The 12,634-nt window shown below is 42.4% G+C and overlaps 1 protein-coding gene across 1 annotated transcript in view; it reads left to right on the plus strand.

The window, feature by feature from the left end:
* KMT2A (lysine methyltransferase 2A) overlaps positions 1-12,634 on the plus strand; it is a 49,319-nt gene that overhangs the window by 22,668 nt on the left and 14,017 nt on the right. Inside the window, exons 8-25 of the mRNA XM_075723334.1 lie at positions 187-260; positions 873-1,001; positions 1,874-1,987; positions 3,181-3,327; positions 3,610-3,705; positions 4,531-4,651; positions 5,441-5,554; positions 5,905-6,089; positions 6,668-6,841; positions 7,658-7,768; positions 8,016-8,089; positions 8,686-8,879; positions 9,272-9,378; positions 9,522-9,659; positions 10,867-11,025; positions 11,314-11,431; positions 11,516-11,594; positions 11,850-12,010. Coding sequence (XP_075579449.1) covers positions 187-260; positions 873-1,001; positions 1,874-1,987; positions 3,181-3,327; positions 3,610-3,705; positions 4,531-4,651; positions 5,441-5,554; positions 5,905-6,089; positions 6,668-6,841; positions 7,658-7,768; positions 8,016-8,089; positions 8,686-8,879; positions 9,272-9,378; positions 9,522-9,659; positions 10,867-11,025; positions 11,314-11,431; positions 11,516-11,594; positions 11,850-12,010 — 2,295 coding nt within the window. The remainder of the gene's footprint in view (positions 1-186; positions 261-872; positions 1,002-1,873; positions 1,988-3,180; positions 3,328-3,609; positions 3,706-4,530; positions 4,652-5,440; positions 5,555-5,904; positions 6,090-6,667; positions 6,842-7,657; positions 7,769-8,015; positions 8,090-8,685; positions 8,880-9,271; positions 9,379-9,521; positions 9,660-10,866; positions 11,026-11,313; positions 11,432-11,515; positions 11,595-11,849; positions 12,011-12,634) is intronic.

Below are 12,634 nucleotides of genomic sequence, written 5' to 3' on the forward strand. Positions count from 1 at the left end.
CTCTCCTGGTCATGCCTCGAGGAGACTGCTCAACTCGTAGTTGGAGAGGTGCAGTCACAGAAGAGGGTGGAAAAATTTCTGATCTAAAATTCATCGCACGTTACCCAGCTGATTTTTTTTCCCTTTTCTTCTCTACAGGTGGCTGTTAGTTACTTGAAATACTCATAATTTTTCCCCCCTTCCTAGGCACAGAACAAAGCAAACAGAAAAAAATTGCTCCCCGTCCAACTTTCCCTGTGAAACAGAAACCAAAAGAAAAGGTGAATACTGTTTTTTTGTACACAGTCAGTAAATTTCAAGAACCTGGAACTTCTGTCTGTCTAGAAAGTAGAACTGTATTACTTAATTTGCAGATTTTTTTTTTTCTTTTGTGCTTTTCCTGGCGGCAGTATGTGGATACCAAAGTACCTGGCATATGCCTAAGATTCACTTTAGACGTTAACTTGTTCTCTAAGACTTGTACGTTGTTGGGGTGGAGGCTAGCTTTTCTATGAAAAATGGAACTATCTTCATCTCAGAAACACGTCCTCTTTTTTTTTTAAATTGTCGTATTTAAATCTGAGTGAGAAGTGCATAGGGACTAATTACACCCAGAGTTGCCACACTGCAGCAAAATAAAAGCCAGCGGCTCTGATGAGAGAGAACAACGTGATGTTAGAGGAAAATGCAGCAAATGGAATTAGCAATATATTTGTGTTTGGAATGCTCTTAAGAAATGGTTTGCAGAATAGTTACTTTCTTGCAACTTTTACACACTCGTTAATTCTGTGATGGGGTTTTTGTCTGTGAATTATCTATGGCTTTTAATATAATTACTGGTAAAGTTTTAACGTTCGGGGTTGGGATTAATGCAGGCTCCTTTACTTGACTAGGAAAAGCCCCCTCCTATAAGCAAGCCAGAAAGCAACACGCTGAATTTGCTCAGCACTCTGACTAACGGAAGCAGTTCCAAGCAAAAGCCACCTACAGATGGAGTCCACAGAATCCGAGTGGATTTCAAGGTAGAGGACAAAATGTTTTAAGTATTTGAATGTTACCTGGCTCTAAACACTGGAACTAGAGTCCCTCAAGCGTGCTGGCGGTGACTTCTAAGTTTGTGTGTCTGGTACTGTTCAGAGAGAACTGCAAATAGGAGCCTTCATGACAAGTCACTCGGTTGATTTTAGAAGCTTGTTATGCCTTTTTTTTTTTTTTTTTTTCCTCATAATTAGCATACTGGATGAAGAGACACTTAAAGCTTTAAAACCTTAACTGTCAATGTATGAGGATGAGCAAGAATTTGAGGTTTATGAAGAATTATTCCATTAAGATGGAACTATAAAACCTTACCACAACTTGAGCCAACAAGATTTGGGGAAAATGTTAGTGACTTGTAATTCACAACATTTTGGGTCTATCTGGGGTTTTAAACTGATAAATCATGTACTTTTTTTGAACAACAGTGTTGAAATAATAAAAATTAATATTTTCCTAATAATTTTTCAGTCCATCTATAAGTGTTCATACTGGAGATTATAGTGAGATCTCGTAAGTGTTTTTTACAAATATGGAGTTTTAATAAAGTATAATTCTTCTGAAATTTCATTTTAGTAATAATTGTGCAATCGTGAAAAACTTTGTCTCGTTCCTTAGGCTTGCTTTCCGTAGAAGGAAGGCCAGTGTATTATTGAGCTCTCTTGGCAAGAACAGCGCTGAGATGTGACTATTCCAATATACACTGTAAAGTAGACCAAGGTAGAAGTTGAAATGGTTTCAGTTTTGAGACCACTTAATCACAGGCACAGAATGTATAAAGCAGCAATCAATGTGAGCACTTTATACTGATGTTGTATTGCCTTATTCTGCATGGTGATGTATCCTTTTGTACTTTCAGGAGGACTGTGAAGTGGAGAATGTTTGGGAGATGGGTGGGTTAGGCATCGTCACCTCGGTACCTATTACTCCCAGGGTGGTCTGTTTTCTCTGTGCCAGCAGTGGACATGTGGAGGTAAAGCATTGTGTTCTGCTGTTGATGACTTAGTTACAGCACCACGTTGTTAGGAAAATAAATAAATAAATAATATCATGACCTTAACCTGAGAGAAATTAAAATAATACCTGTAAATCTGTCCTTGCTAAACTTTGTCCTAAGATACTAAAATGCAAGGCATTTAAAATCAGTTTGGAAACTTCTGCAGTGCTTACTTTGCAGGTGAACTGTATTAGACATAAAGAATAGCATATTTGAGAGCACCTGTGTCTCCTCTTAATTTGGAATCCCACATCTGATGTAAAGCAGGGGCTTTGCTTTCTTTTAACTTGAAATAAGAAAGGCTGCCCGATAACGTTAAAGGGCTTTAGGCAGTGTTGACTTTCCCAGGTATGTCTGTATCTGCTGAGAGCTGCAAACCATTACTGAAACGTGACTGGAAAGATTCTGGTGCTGTGTAAAGAGCTGGATTTGGGCTTAAGATGTGTTAAATGCGTTTCCAGGTGTAGATAGGTGCCTTCTCAACATCCTCAGACCAGCTGTCCTGGGAAGGTGATGCTAGCACTCTGGAAAAGACTTGGTTATGATGAGTGAACGATATCTGGGGGGAAAGGGGGTTAAGCTCTGTATGTGGACGTCAGTGCACCTGAGGACTGTGAAGGTCCAGTGGGGCGTGGAGCCACCCCCTTCTCTGTTGGGTTGCTCAAGTGGACAAATGATTTTTATGTCCCTTGTGAGCCTGCGGTATTCGTGCCCTAAGGACAATTCTTTTTCTAGTATGACCAGCCTTGCAGGGGATAACGTAGAAATGAGAAGAGCTTTCACGTGGGCCACCTAAGCCGAATGGAGGGAGGAACGTCCCTCTTGGCTCCGCTATCCCTTCCTTCTGCCCTAAGTGTTCCTTCTGGTGCAGTTGGCTTGTGTTACAGTGAGGGAGGGAGATCCCGAAGAGCCCTATGGGCCTTTGCCAGCACTCAGAACAGATAACAGGCACCAGGCTCCCCTTTGCTGCTAGGTGCCTACTCTGGGTGGATGAGCATGTGTTCGGGTTATCGGAAGTACGCGCGGTTTCCCTCCTGAAATATGCCAGTAGATATCCTTGTTCTGTCAGTTGTAAAGCAGAATTCAGAGCGGTTCAGAGCGCGAGGGGGTTTGTTTGGGAATTCAGAGCGGCTTCTGACTTGCTAAAACCTCCCTCTCCCCCCTTGCAGTTTGTGTATTGTCAGGTCTGTTGTGAGCCTTTCCACAAGTTCTGCTTAGAGGAGAGCGAGCGGCCCCTGGAGGACCAGCTGGAAAACTGGTGCTGCCGTCGCTGCAAGTTCTGCCACGTGTGTGGGAGACAGCACCAGGCCACCAAGGTACCCCCAAAACCCCGGGAGACCTGGCGGGCACCCCCCGCGCCGCTCCCAGAGCTCCTCTCGCTCCGGAGCTCAGCTAGCAAGCGCGCACCGGGGAGCCGGGAAGCGCGGCGTCTCTGCAGGAGCGTCGCCGCGCGCTGGGGAGAATGCCTCTCGAGTTGCTTTGTTGCAGCTTCTTCCTCTTGCCCTGAATGGGGGATGCAATGTAAAACGAAAATGTCTGGGATTTTGCATCCCTTTGAGGGCTCTCTATTCCAATGCTTTTTCCCCTTATTCTTGTAGCAGTTGCTGGAGTGTAACAAGTGCCGAAACAGCTATCACCCTGAGTGCCTGGGCCCAAACTACCCAACCAAACCCACCAAGAAAAAGAAAGTTTGGGTGAGGGATTTTGATTTCTTCTTTGGGTAATTCACTTGCTGACTGATCATAACACTGCGGGCCAGAGCTCTGCAGATCACTTGCTGTGATGCAATCGCTTAGCTTTCTAAGGTGCCTGTTCCATTGGAAGGTACGTTTGGAAATAGACAGCGAGGTGGGTTGTTGATCAGGTTCTGAACAAGCAGGATTTTTAAAGAGATTACACCTTTTTTAGTTGTAGTAATTCTTCCAATCGTAGTCCCAGAACGTGGAAGAAGCTCTTTAGAATGCTTTAGAATGTGTTTACCTTGTTAACACACTTACCAGTTGCCACTGGTATTGAGACACAATTTGGATTAAAGCACTGTTTTGTGTCTTTCAACTTTTTTGTTCCAAACAAGCGTGAAAGCTTTGCCTGTATTGTATTTGGTACTAATAGTGTTTAGATGTTTCCTATTACGATGTCCTTGGAGTTGGAAAACTGTTAAAATAAGACTTCATATTTTAGGTCAGAAGAAATGCCACAACTACATATGCTTTTTTATGTGAAGGGAAAGGGGATATTTTCTTCAGTGCAAATATGAAGGACAGAAAAACTATGTTGTGATTGATTTTCTTTTTTTCTTTTTTTTTTTTTTTTCCTTGTTGCGTTATCACCTTCTTACCATAAAGGGAGGGAGCTCTCTCCTTTTTAGTGAAAGTTTTGGTACTTGAAACTCCTTATTCTGTTGTGTAAGCTCTCTGCGCTCATTAAGTAATAAAAACTATGAAATGTATCTTAGGGCTAAAGCACAGAAACCACTGGATAAAAGCAAATAACTCTTGCCAAACACATTCCTTTTCCAGATATGTACCAAATGTGTTCGCTGCAAGAGCTGTGGATCAACAACACCAGGCAAAGGGTGGGATGCGCAGTGGTCTCATGACTTCTCGCTGTGTCATGATTGTGCCAAACTCTTTGCTAAAGGTACATAAAGTTGTGATTCTTTACAGCAGGAGCCTCTTCAGACGCTCGGTTTTGAATTAGACAGCGTCAGTGTAGAGTGAAGAGAGGGCCTGCGGGGCAGGTGAGCTTGTCGCGGTACAAACAGGAGTGAAAGCTGGTGTTAGGGTCAAGCATGAAAGCACGGGTGACAGTTTCTGTAGGAAAGCTAGGTTCTTAGATTTTACAGCAGCTAACAAAAGTCACCACTGTTTTATTGTCAGAGTTTGAGGCTTCCAGAGTTTAAACACTATACCGTATAAAGCAATTATTACACACCTGTTGGCCCAGGGTTTGAAGTAGCTGTTGAGAAAAAGACATTTTAAAGGACTCCTGACTTAAAAGCAGCAAAATTCCTGTTGTAAAGTGGTTGTTCCTCTTTGCGTTAGTTACTGTATGTGACACCTTTGAACCTAGGAGGAGCACTCTGGGGAAAAAGAAATCTCAGAATAGAAAATCTTGACTATTCCACCTAATTTCTTGCCTGTATGTCATCTTTGTCCTTCCGTTTTACTCTGTAAAGCTAATTGCATATAGTATTTTGTTAGTCTTGCCACCCCCAGAAAATGGGTACCCAGTAACGGGATTCTAGAGTAGTCAGTGGTCTTCCAAGCAGGTTGTTTTTGTGGCCATTGGTTGCAGTGTTGTAAAAGTAGGTGGAACTGGTGGGTGTTTTCAGAGAGCTGCTTTCTTAGCACACTAGTAAGTAACCACCTAGCCTTTAAGGTGTGTGTGGCAGCTGAACTTCTGATAAAAATCACATCTCGCTTGCAGGAAATTTTTGTCCTCTCTGTGACAAATGCTATGATGATGATGACTATGAGAGCAAGATGATGCAGTGCGGGAAATGCGACCGCTGGGTCCACTCCAAATGTGAAAACCTTTCTGGTAAGGCAAATCCTTCTCTCCTCGGTACTTAAGAACGTGGGGCAGCGAGTAGACCAAAGCAATCCAGTTTTGGACTTTTATACTAGGGTGTTATGTTAACGCCCTCACCTGTTGTGGTCTACCTGAAAAATACTTGTAGAATGGCTACAGGTAAACCAGTAGTAGTATCGGTGACATCCTGAAAGCATGTGACTTGCCTCAAATGCGGTATCGCTTGGTTAGTTGCACAAGATGCTTTTATTACGTGAGAAGTGTTTCAGTTAGGCAGTAAGTGTGGAGTAGGGGTTTTTCCCTGTATCCATCCTTCAGTGAAGTAGTTCAGATGGTTATTTTATTTTCTTTGTCTCCAGATGAAATGTATGAGATACTCTCTAACTTGCCTGAGAGTGTAGCATACACCTGCATTAACTGCACGGAGCAGCATCCTGCAGAGTGGCGTCTGGCACTGGAAAAGGAGCTGCAGGTTTCCTTAAAGCAGGTTTTAACAGCCCTGCTGAATTCTAGAACTACTAGCCATTTGCTGCGGTATCGACAGGTAAGCTGGAGCCTCGCGCCCCGTTAGTATATTCTGGCTCGAAGTGTTGCCTGACATTCAGTTGAATTCTGGTATTGCTGTGCATCATACTGCAAAAGTGTCTTTGTCATACTTAGAACAACATGTGCTGTGATTTTTGTTTTCTTTCTTTTGCTCATTCCTATGGAAACAAAGAATTGGAGATCTATGACACGACTTGTGAGGTTGAAAGGAAAAATAGTAAAGTTCCTCAAGGAATGGGAGGATTTTGCTCTGTGGTGGTGAAGGTGCTTTTTTTACACAAGAACGGGATCTTAGTCACGAAATATATACTCAGAAATAAGACTTCTGAAAAATGAGTTTGGTCCTTATAGCTGATCACTCTGCTCTGCTGTGTGCCTTGCAGGTCAGCAGCAGAAAGCTGGTTAAGATCTTTTCATTTTTGTCCCTACGTTTTGGACAGGAATGCAGAACTTGAGCCTCCCTTCTTTTGTGTTAGCGAGAATCTCTGGGCTAATAAGTGTGCATGGGAGTATGACATGAGTAGCAGCCACGCTTCAATAGCCTGTGTCCCTCTGTCTGGTTGCTGATGTTAACAGGCAGCAAAACCGCCTGATTTAAATCCTGAGACAGAAGAGAGTATCCCGTCCAGAAGTTCTCCTGAAGGTCCCGATCCTCCTGTCCTAACAGAAGTCAGTAAACAGGAGGAGCAGCAACCTCTGGATCTGGAAGGAGTGAAAAGAAAAATGGATCAAGGATGTTACACCTCTGTGGTATGTCAAAGTTTTACTGTTCTGCTCTAACAATAGATCCTATGAATTGCTTTACAACCCGTGGTGTTTATAACTGAGCATGCTTAAGCCTTTCCTTTGTGAACAAGGAAACAGGTTAACGTGCTGCTAAAAGTACTTCTGGCTGGCGCTCCTGTTAATGTTGGCCCAAAGACACGTAATTTACACTGTCGTATGGCTCTCTTTAACCAGCAGCCATACTTGGTTAAACCCCTTTTGCTCTTAGTCAGACGTTTATGTTGATGGAAACAGGATAGGTCATCCTTGATGTGCAAATTGTAACTGAGGGCCTAGCCAAATAACACTGGTGGTAGTCGGTTATCTGGAAACTAATAATTCATGCGTGGAGGGATGATCTCTTTAGGGGTTATTTATACAAAATGCTAGCGTTGACTGAATCGGTTTTCTTTGTAGGGAGCAGCTTTTTTTCCCTACAGAGCCTGTAATCTTGAGGAAGACTGTATATCGCAAAGTGCTAGGCAAACATGCTGTTGCCAGATTTTGGCCAAATCCTTGTGAGGTAGCTAGCTTAGCCAATTTAAAATCGATCAGCAGTCAACTCCAGGGTAGAAGGAAGAAGTGAACAGTTACGGGTGTAGCAGTTCTGCCAGCCAGTTTGCAAATGCACAGGGCTGCTTGTTTCTTTACAGCCAAATTCTTTTTCTGCTTTTAAGTCGATGCTCTGGTTCAGTCTTCTAGTCATCTGGATGCTCACTTGATGCCTTAAAAAAATTAGTGGGTGGTGTAGCTGTACAAGAGGCAATCCTGTTAATGTGAATTTTTGTGGCTTTCTTATAGCTGGATTTTAGTGATGATATTGTGAAGATAATTCAAGCAGCCATTAATTCCGATGGAGGGCAGCCGGAAGTTAAGAAAGCCAATAGCATGGTCAAGTCCTTCTTTATTCGGGTGAGCTGGGCTGCAGTTATTTTGAAATCTGCTTGGTATCATACCACTGCTTGTTGCTGTTGGAATCCGAAGGGTCCATCATGCTTACCGTTGCTTGGGTATTTCCAGGAATAAAATAATACGTTGTCAGGGTTGTTGATGTTAACAAATCTTACTAGTTGTGGATTTACAGTAGATCTTGGCTGAATGTCTTTGAATTTTGGGGTATGTTGTATAACACTTCTAATGGAGTGTTGTTTTCCTTCAGCAAATGGAGCGTGTTTTTCCATGGTTCAGCGTAAAAAAGTCCAGATTTTGGGAGCCAAATAAAGTAACAAGCAAGTAAGTAATTGTTCTGTGTCTGACTGCGACACCCTGCAGTTTGCCAGCTGTCCAAGCAAAAAGTGTCAAGAGAGCCTGTTTGTGGGGTTGGGTTTTCCATTTTCCTTTCTTCTTCTCCCCCACCCCCTCCTTCTTTTTTTTTTTTTTTAAAGAAGTTAAACAATAATCCCATTCCCAGGTTTTGTATACGCTTCCTTGTTCTAAAGCAGAGTAGACTAAAAACATTACTTAGAACTAGGTATATTGTATGTTGTCTTGTCAGTCCTGTCTTTCCTTCCACCTCCTCCTCCTTACCCTCCATTTGGTTAATGGTTGGACTGGATGATCTTAAAGGTCTTTTCCCACCTAAATGATTCTATGATTCTGTGATTTGGTGTGGCCCTCCTTCTGCATCTGTTACCCTCAAAAGAAATAGACAGCCACATTACAAACCTTAAAATCTAAGTGACCAGTTATAGCCTTTGTCAGAGCATGTGTGGACTGTAAGTAGTTAAGTGAGTTGTTATTGTATGTTGAATGTCAGTAGCGCTGGTAGGCAGGGCACAAGGTCCTCTGGAGTAGTCGGGTCTGACAGCTGACTCCTTGTTGCATTTCAGCAGTGGTATGTTGCCGAATGCAGTGCTGCCCCCTTCGCTTGACCATAATTATGCTCAGTGGCAGGAGCGTGAAGAGAACAACCGCACTGAACAACCCCCTCTGATGAAGAAAATCATTCCAGCTCCAAAACCCAAAGGGCCCGGAGAGCCAGATTCACCAACTCCTCTACATCCTCCTACGCCACCTATCTCTAGTAAGAAAACAGATTGCAGCACTATGCATCCCAAACCCAGAGTGCTTCTTTCCAAACCTTCTAGTAGTAAAGAGAGGGTGGTATTAGTTCTGTATGTGACTGAAGAATTTTGGAGACCTCTGTGACCTGAAATCGTTCAGAGGCTGTTACGTATGAGATGTTTCTGAGCCGAGCTTGGGCCCAGAAATACTTTTGCACCTGCCTCTCTTCCCCCGGAACAAGGGCTGTGTAGAGGCTGATGTGTGCTTTTCCTTCCTTTACAAGCTGGCTGTTGAAAACTCTAGGCTGCTGTTTTGCTCTTCTACCCTTTTCACTTACTGACAGTCTTTCCAGATGAATTTTTGCCTCCCTGACTTTCAAGAATAAACAGTGTTCTCTCTTTTAACTCTAAGGCTCTGACAGAAGCAGAGAGGATAGTCCTGAACTTAATCCACCTCCGGATGTAGAAGACAACAGGCAGTGCGCATTGTGCCTGAAATATGGTGATGACAGCGCTAATGTGAGTATCTGGCACGTGCCCATTTTGATAGGAGCCAGTTTAAGCAGTACTATAGATTTGGTACTGTGGATAGGCTGGATGCTTTTTGTGCATTGCTGTGTCTCATGGAACATTTGAAAGGAACGTTTCCCTCCGTTCTTTAGGATGCTGGACGTCTTCTCTATATTGGCCAAAACGAATGGACACATGTGAACTGTGCTTTATGGTCAGCAGAAGTATTTGAGGATGATGATGGTTCTCTGAAAAACGTGCACATGGCTGTGATCAGGGGAAAGCAACTGGTGGGTATAAGTAAAGAATACTTTGTTAAACTTCATGCTGATTTACACAGAGCCAAGACCAGGAACCCGGCTAAAGGATTCCTTGTGTGTGTTTTTTCTGCTCTGTCCTCTCCTTGCATTTTTTTTTCTACGCTACATATAATAGAACTGACTGAAGATATTTGAAATTTATTTTTTCCTTGCTCAATTTAGAGATATTGTGGAGACCCAGAGGAACTTGTAACAGGAGAATTGGAGTCGTGTTTTTCTCAGGTCTTAAATTGCTAGTGCCATACCTTAAGCAGTTGATGCCATACCTGTAGTCGCAACCTGTTTTTAAAAATAATACAGAATATCTAAAGCACGGTCAAATGCTGTGTTAAAGCCCAACGTCTATCTCTCTAGTACAAGGACTTGCCAGATCTTCTGTTGCAGTCCGAACTGATGACAGCAGAGGAACTTAAAGGAAAGAGAGCAAGCCTGTTCCTGGTATTTTGACCTAGGTTAAATTTTATATATGTATAAAAGAAATAAAAATCGAAATCGGGTATCATCCAATTCAAGGTGTTGATCAAGGAGCATTTTCATGTTTGAGTATAGATGATCTTGACATCTAGCTTGTACATAGCTACCCTGTTAAATACTGCAAAAAGAATGATGGTGGTGTCTTTTTTTCTGAACTCCTGAGCAGTCTTAGAAAACAAAATCATCTTCCTATTGTGAATCGGTTGTTCCTTACTTCCCAGAAGAATGAAATGAGATTGGAAGCAGGACTAGAAATTAGTTTGTCCAAATTTTGCTTTACTATTGCGTCATTTGGTCCTAAATATTTATTAAAACAGCAGAAGCGCAGTGGAATAGGACTGCTCTTAGCCAGTAGTAAGCCGCCCGTGTGGAGAATACCCGGTGCAGGAGAAATAGTTGACATGTTAATCAGTGAAGCTTGCAAATGTGACACTTGGATATGGAGTACAAGCAAAAAAGTCTGGGGCCTGGAGGAACCAGTCTGCAAATGCAGAAGTTGTTCTGTGTGAGGGATCCTTCTTCCTCTCACCTCCTCCTTGATGTCTCACTTGTGCATGTGAGTCACGGTAGTGAAATGTTACAGCAGTGAAGTGGGAGGTCAGGCATTACTCTAAACTTCTGTCTGTGCCGGAAAAAACAACTGACAACAGTAATGGTAGCCTGCTTTTAGAAGGGATTACTTTTTTTTCTTTTGCTTTTGTAGAGATGTGAGTTCTGCCAGAAGTCGGGCGCCACAGTAGGCTGCTGCCTCACTTCCTGTACAAGTAACTATCATTTTATGTGCTCACGAGCCAAGAATTGTGTCTTTTTGGACGATAAGAAAGTTTACTGCCAGAGGCATCGTGACTTGATCAAAGGAGAGGTGAGATTCTTCTTTCACACCCTGCCTTGTCTCAAGGGTGTTAGCGAGTAACTATGAGCACTTTTTAGAAGTTAATATTGAATGTGTTCCTTGCTAATGAGGGCCGGACCGCAGTGCTGTTAAAAAGAAGTCAGCGATACAACTGGCATGGGGAAGTTTGGCAAGTGGTACTATGTGGCAGTTCAAAAAGCAAAAGACCAAACCGAGGATCGAGTTAGACAGACTGCGTAGCGTACACATGGTGGTTCCTTTAAAATTAACGAGTAGTTTTGTGGATTCTTGTTCCAGGTGGTTCCTGAGAATGGGTTTGAAGTTCTAAGGAGAGTTTTTGTGGACTTTGAAGGGATCAGTTTGAGAAGAAAATTTCTTAGTGGCTTGGAACCAGAGAATATCCACATGATGATTGGTACGATCTAGTCTCTGGACACTTGGTCCACCTTTGGTGCTGGAATCTGGTTCACAGAACTTTTCTGTTCCTCTTTCTGCTCAGGTTCAATGACGATAGACTGTTTAGGAATTCTGAATGACCTCTCAGACTGTGAAGATAAGTTGTTTCCCATCGGCTATCAGTGAGTATAAGCTGTTTTGTGATTAGATGTCTTTTAGTATATTAGACACCAAGCCAGCGCTGAAGTAACATTTGTAAAAATGGACTGTAGCTTTCATACACTGTTCAGGAATCTTGTGATTAAGCTAGGTGTGCAGCATGTTGTGCCAGGAAGCCTTTGTCCCATGTAATTTTGAGAAACTGAAAATTTAAAATAGGAATGCTGAGGTTTACTTGACTCTTGAGTAAGTTGTCTTATGTTTGAATTATCTTCCAGGTGCTCCAGGGTGTACTGGAGCACAACAGATGCCAGGAAGCGCTGTGTGTATACCTGCAAGATCATGGAGTGCCGACCTCCGGTCATAGAACCTGACATCAACAGCACTGTAGAGCACGATGATAACAGAACAATTGCCCACAGCCCAGTTCCCCTTACAGGTAATCTTTTAAGGACTTCCTAAAAGTGTGTTCTATATGTGTTTTTGCCGTAGTGTATCCTTACCAGAAAGGCAGGCAGTGGCTAGGACCTGTCTCTCAAACCGATTTGGACTAGAATCCACTTCAGGTTTCCAAACTATGTTACAGCATCTTAAGACTTAAAAAAGAAAAAAGGGGGAAAAAAAAAAAATAAAAAAATCTGAGCTCTTGAGTGTACTGGTAACTTTGAAAGTTGGAGCCAAATGACGACAACTGTAGTAATGCTTTGTAGTCTACAGACCTGAGATTTTTCTAGTGATCTAAAACTTCAAATTGTACTTCAGGTGTCAGCATTGGTATGGAATATGGGGGTTGCTGAGTACCATGTTGACTAGTAGTATTGCGCTGCTTCTGTATTTCTGAATTGCTTTCTCCATATCCATAGGTGAGTTTAAAAAAAAAAAAAATAAATCTCAACCCTATCCTTTTCAGTTCCCAGAAGGTGAGGCTGGGGAAGATTTTTAAAACATTTATAATAGTTGTCATTGTCAACATAGAATCTTAAACTTTATTAAAATATAATGGAATTTCATCTGTAAGCTGAAGGTTACTGTATTGCTGCAAGTATTTGAAAATGTTCTTAGG

This window comes from Pelecanus crispus, chromosome 19 (assembly GCF_030463565.1).
Source record: "Pelecanus crispus isolate bPelCri1 chromosome 19, bPelCri1.pri, whole genome shotgun sequence".
NCBI classification, from domain to species: Eukaryota; Metazoa; Chordata; class Aves; order Pelecaniformes; family Pelecanidae; genus Pelecanus; species Pelecanus crispus.